At 37.7% G+C, this 7,627-nt stretch overlaps 1 protein-coding gene across 2 annotated transcripts in view; it reads right to left on the reverse strand.

The window, feature by feature from the left end:
- btaf1 (B-TFIID TATA-box binding protein associated factor 1) overlaps window positions 1–6,557 on the reverse strand; it is a 28,093-nt gene extending 21,536 nt beyond the window's left edge. The window contains exons 1-10 of one of the 2 annotated variants that reach the window (XM_088917665.1): window positions 6,179–6,557; window positions 4,023–4,146; window positions 3,606–3,720; window positions 3,006–3,149; window positions 2,310–2,515; window positions 1,897–2,030; window positions 1,346–1,475; window positions 1,072–1,140; window positions 769–858; window positions 199–294 (exon numbers count right to left, since the gene is read on the reverse strand). In XM_088917665.1, coding sequence (XP_088773791.1) covers window positions 199–294; window positions 769–858; window positions 1,072–1,140; window positions 1,346–1,475; window positions 1,897–2,030; window positions 2,310–2,515; window positions 3,006–3,149; window positions 3,606–3,720; window positions 4,023–4,146; window positions 6,179–6,192 — 1,122 coding nt within the window. In that variant the 5' untranslated portion in view covers window positions 6,193–6,557. Of the gene's footprint in view, window positions 1–198; window positions 295–768; window positions 859–1,071; window positions 1,141–1,345; window positions 1,476–1,896; window positions 2,031–2,309; window positions 2,519–3,005; window positions 3,150–3,605; window positions 3,721–4,022; window positions 4,147–6,178 lie in introns of both variants that reach the window. The other variant, XM_088917664.1, reaches the window with a different exon arrangement.
- Between the last annotated feature and the right edge of the window lie 1,070 nt (window positions 6,558–7,627).

Here is a 7,627-nt window from a genome sequence, read left to right on the forward strand (position 1 = left end):
AAACTACACTTGGTATAACTTTGTTCCTAGAATAATGTAACAACTTGCAATACACCGATACCCTGGCTTCTTTGTGAAACAGATGAATGAGATCCTCAGATGCATTAGATACCAATAACCAAAGTAATGTTTAAAGACATTAAGACAAGACATAAAAAACAACAACTTACAATCGATCTAAATACAGCTACACCTTACCTCGTCAGAGATAAAATCTCCAAATCTGTCGAGTGCAAAGACACAAAGTAGCCTAATAACAAGATCTTCTAACCACTCCTGATGCTGCCGAGTCATCTGGGGAGGAAAGAGGAGGTAGGTTATGTACAGAAAAAATTCAATTTTTTCTTTCTTGCATTGACACATTCCAGAGATACAGTAAACATCAGGTTATTTGATGTTATTTGAAGCACAATTTACCACAGATATCTAGTGCTCATCTGACCTGGACAAATTTAATTCCCCTTTTGAACGCTTTATGAATAAAAAGGATTTTTTAGCATTAAATTCAGTTATTTCAGCAACTTACAAACCAACTCCTTCTTGTACTACTTCAGTATTAAAACTGAAAGGTCAAAGCAGAAATTAAACTGAATTCCTAAAGTATAACTGGTGATTACGCAGAAACTATGAAAATCGCTATTCAAGGGCCACCATCAGCAATTGTGTGGTGTTCGTCAGGACCGAATCATGGGTTTCAGCGACAGCGTATGCAATTACCAATAAAATGGCAAAACTGATAGGTAACTGTGAATATCAGGATAACCTTACCTCCTCTAGAGTGCTGTCAACCAGTTTTCCACCACCAGTACCATGACATTTAAGTATCTCCCTGAGACCTGTTCCTGCACCGTGACGAATCTAAAAATAATAACAACGGTAGTAGAAAAAAAAAAGCCAAGAGATTCCTATAGATCCAGGACTAAAAAGGCAAATACAAATTTAGCTGCAGGCTTTCACATACTAAAAGACAATTTGCAAGATAGTACACAGACAAATTAAATGCTATACGTTGCATCTAATTGATGCTTTAGTAAATTCTTCAAGAAACATGTAAAGTGATGAAATCCTTACCTCCCATGATGGATTAAATAAATCATTACAAAGTTCATCACAAAAGCTCTCCAACGGCCACTCATTAATCTGTGGTGAAGAAAAATGGTTCAGTTACAATCTTCAAGTCATTTAAGTTAATTCCAATTACTTTAGTACTAGCTAAACTTCTAATCTAAATATTAATTTGAAGTCTGATCAAAACCATTAACGCTATTATGTCTTTTGTTGACAATTTTAGAAGGCATATTTAAATGATAGCATAAAAGGCAATATGTTTTGCAGCGTGACACACCTCATCAAACAGGTTTGAGTTATCGGGAACATTATCTATTAAGACTTTGATGTCTGTTGCTGGTTGCTCAATAACAACATTCGTCGTTTTCCTTCGTTTCTCCTCAGGCTCTCCATCAAAGCTGTCGTTACTATAACAATACAAAGCAGATTGCAAATTAAAGATCAGAATTGCTAGCAGTTGTTGCTTGCAAGGTTATGGCCTTTGTCAGTTTTTTAGAAATGCTAACTAATTTAAAAAAAAAAGGCTAAGCCACTGTAACTAAACCATGAAATCTGAACGTCATAAAAAGGACTGTGTGCATGCATGCGAAAAACTCCTACAACTTTCATTGCCATGACACTGTTCCAGAACCCTAAGACTTGTCATCTAGAAAAGCTCATTACGATATTCAGTAGTTCTATCCTGTGAACAACCTCAGGAGAGGATGCTATCATATCTGCCTCCTACATAAATTGATATTGGTTAATTCAAATTGCCCATCTCAACTTCACCCACTCAAAAACACGTTACATTCAATTTGTAGTAAAATATACTGGCACAAAAACTACCTTTTCTCATTAGGTTCTACATCTCTGGATCTCTGCTTGGCAACAAGTTTTGCCATTCTCTTTGCTTTGTTCTTCTGTCTGTTGCTCATTCCTGGCCGAAATTCAGAGTCGATTAATTCAGCTGCCTGCATAGTCTGAAAACAGAACATATTTTTAGAAAACCAGCACAAGCTGAGCTTTTTTCAAAATGCACTGGCTTTTTGTCATGTGCAAAATTATAAATACGCACAAAAGTCAGATAAAGTGAGTGCAAGAGAAGACCAAAAATATTTTAAGAGCACTTTAAAAAAAAAAAGACATCATTTGTTTCACAGATCTCTGGATATGCTTGCACATTTCAAAGAATGTGCATTTTTACATTAATCATTAAAAAGGAGCAGAAACTCCAAGAAAGATGGTGAAAGCAAACCTACTGCGTGATTCCGTGGGGCAAGGCTACTAGAGGCTTTTCCTCCAGGGAGTTTATTGCCTGCAGGCCCTGAGGATGGAGTGTAATCCAGGTCTTCATCGTTGAACAGCTCTTCTGTGTCCATGCCAATGGCTGCTCCCATGTCGAGTCCAAGCTTCTTCTGCAGCAGCTTCCTCTGTCGAGCTAGCCTCTCCTTGGGATCAACCTCGCCTGCTTCAAATTAAAGCAAATGCAGTTTTTTGGGTACTTTAAAACTAACATTATTCACTGCTGTATTTTCCTCCCTTCTGGGATCAAAGACAACCGCAATTTTCTAAGGCTAGTACTTCAATATTCTAATTATATAGATTGAGAAATTTTCAGGATATTCCACACAACAGCTATTCTGAAAATACTGTTCTATCATAAATGATTCATCCAGTGTCATAAACTAATATTTATTAATGCACTACAGAAAATGTTGTTCATCTAATAAGTTACTGTACATCAGGCACAGAAAAAAGGTATACAAGACTAACATGTTCTGTGAGGCTCAGTAATTTAAATGTAGTCACTCAACAAACAGCCTCTTTACAGTGATAAACTATTTTACCTTCTGGATTTTGATTACAGTCATCATGCACAGGAGATTTCACTAATTGCAAAATGAATACTACCGAGTTGCATGGAATGAAATTGTATTAATTCACAACTAGATTACCCGATTTGTCATCCTGGACTTCAAACTCTGCACCAGCAGATCCCAGTAGGGATGCTCCATGTTTCAGCAGGCGGGAGATGTCAAACCTGCAGAAGCTCAGTCGGTCTGATGACGTTTCTTCCATGGAAAAGTCGGAGCAAGACTCTGGATCAGACAGAAGTGACAATCCTGATCAATTCTGAATTCAGATGGCAATGGCCGAAGCTATTCAAAACAACTCAACCTGACGGGCTTCAACACCACAATGATAAATCTCATAATACATAATGCAAACCTACAAGCCAAGTTCTGATCTTCTTCAGCCCCACTTCCACCAAAAATATGCTAAAAACAAAGGTGCATATAGACATGAGCTGGTTAAAAAAAACAGTTCAGAGCTTAGCAGAACAGTTTTCTCATGATCTGAAAACTACAATTATACTTAAATCCAGAAAACCCAACACAAAAACCCTCTAATCCACTCCATTTCATGTCTTCCTCACAAATACACTTCGCTAAACACCAATTTACCTGCCTGTTACAAAACTCAACACTAGCACATACTGAGCAGGACTCCTGAGCAGTCAGTAAGAGAAGACAAGCGATAGATGCACATTATACCTTCCTTGGGCTTCGCGGGTGGATTCCACTCAGGCACATTTTTCACAATGGCTTCTACTGCTTGGCCTGCTGCGATGCGCGTGTCCCAGTTAGGACTTCGTAAATACGTTAAAACCTTCAGAGTTCACAAAAGATAAATGCATTTCATGATACGGGGTCACAGAAAACTATTTACAGTGGTTTTTAAAAACGGGGAAAAAAAAGGCTTCCATCTTGAAGTAAATGCTTCATGTCCCAGTGCTCGAGCTATTTATAGACTGATACTCAAACGGGGCTTTTGAGTTAAATTAACTGCTACAAGGCTGCAGGCTCACATCAGCCATAAAGTTATACTCCTGAGTGCAGTGCAGTCAGAAACGAACCTTCACTTGATTTTCCTGTGATCAGGAACTACATGCAGTAGGTCACCAGACTTACTTTAGATAAGAGGTTATTCAGCTCGTGTGGGTGAAGCTTCACCACATCTCCCAGCTGCTGTGCCGCTGCCTTCCTCGTCACTGGGGTCGTCCCAGTGTCCAACAAAATGAACAGACGGTCAAGCCTGAAAGCAAAAGAAACAGCAAAAGATGTGGGCATTAGTGTGTATTCTTATCAGGAATTGCTTGCATACTTCCAAGAAAACCTGAATTCATGAAGATCTCATCAACATTAAGGAATCATAATCTATTCTAATAAGACACTACTACGGATGCTACGTTCTGGAATGCTACAGTATGTTTTTGCAACATTAATTTGTTTAACAAAAGATATTTTTTTTTTAATCAACATGCTAAGCCAGCAAAATGCACTGTAGCTCTTTAAAGGTGGCATGGAGAAAGTAAATTCTGCCTTCTTTTATTTGCATGTTACCAAAAATATTAGGATTATCAGTACTGCCTATAAACAAAACTAAAATGCTAGAAACGTATTCAGTATCTTCAGTGGGTGAAAAAATTACAAAGAGAAATTCATTCGCTCATGCATTTATAGCTGATAACTTTCAGTCTAGCGGTAGTACTGTCACCACCTGATAACGACAGTTTCTGCCAGCCCTTTCAATCCCAGTCACCTTCGTTTCACGAGTATTACCGGCATGATAACTTGAGACAACACTTAACATTTTATTCATGGTTGCCATTATTTCAGTTTGCCATAACTTAGAAAACTGCCACAAGGCTGGATTTTTTTTTTGTCTTCACAAGGACTTCAGCACAAAGGCACAAAGTAGATAATGAGCAAAGTTTTAACATCGCACATAAAATTAATGCGCACTTTTAAAATCCTCCGCTGACACCTGGAAATGCTTTAATAAACAAGATACTATATACAAAAGAACCTTTAATCACTAGGCATTACTTTTATTATTAGAATTTTTTTGCAGTCGTGTTTTCCTCGCTGATTAGCTCCTTTTGTTACCTGCAATTTCACCACACCTAAAATGTCGCATGTCTGTTTTATTCTGTGTAACGGACCGGATTGATACAGTGTATTTCACTAACTTAAAGCACGTTTTTAAAATATGTCCCCCATACAACCAACCCTTACAAATGGGGAAAAAAAAAAACTTTCTGAATCAACCATCCACTGTGCCAAGAACACAATAAGCGAAAAAATTTTTAAATGAAAAACATAATAAAAGACAACATCTAGAGCAGAAATACATACAATTCCCCCACATTGGACTAAAAAAACGTTACTGTCAAACAGAAGCATTTACTGTACATTTTAAATTGTCTTTAAAGTTAGATACTATTTCATTTCCGTATTCGTCTCAGGGGTAGAGAACCTTGGATATAAATAGGTCATGAACGCCTTAATTTCCCCTTAAATCGAAATGTCGATTCGTTCATAAAGATATAAACTCGTTCTTTCAAATGTGAAATTGTGGTTTATTAATCAGCGCAAAAAATACAATGACTGACATTTGTTAAGAACGTGTTACACGATCTTTTTCCCCCCCGACTCTTTTTCAGCATGTAGAGTGTGCAGCTTTGAGCCACAGCCACGCATGGGGTTTCTGTGCAGCCAGTCGAGCAACAGGCATTATCATCTGCTTTAGACTGGAGATTTACGTATATAAATAGCGAAGATTAAGATTTATGTTAGGACAATATCGCATGTGTCCCTCTACTGACACTTTTAACTGCAACATTGATAATGATAATTAAACGCTCCCACTCGACTTCTTGATTTGACAAAGGAAATCAGCGACCTATCATTTCCTGTGATCTCCTAAACTCCATAATTAATACTATGCATGGTCTAGTGAATAAACACTTTAGCTGTAACACTAGCAAACACCCGCTTTGTAACGCAAATTGTGTAATTTATAGCAAAGCAGCTAATTTAAAGGCAAAAGAAAACATATATGGTGTTTTCATTGTCTACAGCGATTGGCTGACTTCACATGTAACACAACCTATAAAAAGGGGTATGTTTATAGTCTTTAAAGCGTCTGAAACTGGCCTTGTCCTACCGGCGTTTACTCACAATAAAATCGAAATAACTACTTGTAACAAGACTGGAGTCGAGCTGGGCCTGACGACAAGAGCATTCTATTGTTACTCAATTTATAAAATGTAAAACAATCCCACCTTGATACGGCCATGTTGGTGAATTAAGAGCAAAGATGTAATCTTGCGTGGTCTGTCTAGCCACAAAAAGAAACCATCTATTTCCTATTGCCTTAGTTTTCTAATCTCAAAAGATCCGGTGGCTTCGGAGAGGCCCAGCTCTTTCGCTCACCATCCAAAGCCAGACTGACGAAAGGGTGCTTTTAATTCATAGCTTCATAAAAGCTCCCCCGTTTAACCAGATTGCCTCGCACTATAACGTAACGCCTTGCAATACATTTATATTAGTCTTAAAGCTTAGATTATCCCGCTGAACTGCATCCAGAAAGGTATTTTATTCGAATAAGGAATAAACAATAATTTTGTTGTTGACTAAAGAGAACCCAGGAGTCTGGTTTTATATGAGGAGCCATCTTGCATTTATTCCTTCCTCCATGGTAGCCGGAGCGTGATTGGTTACATGAACTGCGGATGGCCAATCACAGGGCACGTTTTACAGGTAAGCGAGTAGCAGGAAGAGACCAGGGCAGGAAACCGAAAGAAATAAACCCCGCCTCTGTCAACTGTGACCCCACCCTCTCAGTTACACATCATGCCGGGGGCGTGTTTTCTAGTGGAAGGAATAGCGGACTAGGAGAACAGCTTGGCATTAATTTCTCAGCTTTTTATAAAGTTTTTATTTTTTGTTTTGGTTGCTTATATCTTATTTTACACACAATCACGGGCACCTATAAACTTCATACTAATGAAATACTGTGAGTTCAAGAAAAGAATTCAGAACATAAAAGTGAACTTTAGTTTGCCTTCCCTTCACTGCTCTTTACACTATGTTAGTGGTGCATTCAATGATTAAAAAGTATTGTTTAATCTCATGACTATTCTTTGTGGTTTTTCCAAGAGTCCTTCAGGCTAGTTTCATAATGTTTTCTACGTCCCTTCAGATCATATCGCAGTTACAGCAGTTTGAAATACCATGTATCACATCGCACACTCCAGCTTCTTGTAGAATTAACTATTTTCAGCCAGGAACCCGGCACTGCATTATTGTTAACAAATGCAGATCAGGTCCTTGTTGCAACAGATTGCGACCCTAAAGATTGCATTACTAACAAATACGACCTGTATCGCCAGTAAATTACTGAATCGCCAATAACAGACCTTTGTTATTGATAAAGATCCCAATGACTTTATATATATATAGAAGCAATAACTTACATCATCTATATAAAAACCCAGGCTCAATGAGGGCATATTACTTTGGGTTATCATTACTGTATTTATATAATTATGTAATATGTTCATTTTGATGTATTATAGATTTATGAATACGTCCCGGTGTTTCGTTATGATTGACAAATGGTCAGTTCAAATCAAATTCATACGAAGTTGTTGTGATACTACTTGAATTACAGCTTACTAGAGGGATGGGTATTTATGTAAAACCATGCATCTTTATCTCTGTTAATGTTT

The sequence above is a fragment of the Atractosteus spatula genome, chromosome 5, assembly GCF_055471065.1.
Source record: "Atractosteus spatula isolate fAtrSpa1 chromosome 5, fAtrSpa1.hap1, whole genome shotgun sequence".
In the NCBI taxonomy this organism is placed as follows: Eukaryota; Metazoa; Chordata; class Actinopteri; order Semionotiformes; family Lepisosteidae; genus Atractosteus; species Atractosteus spatula.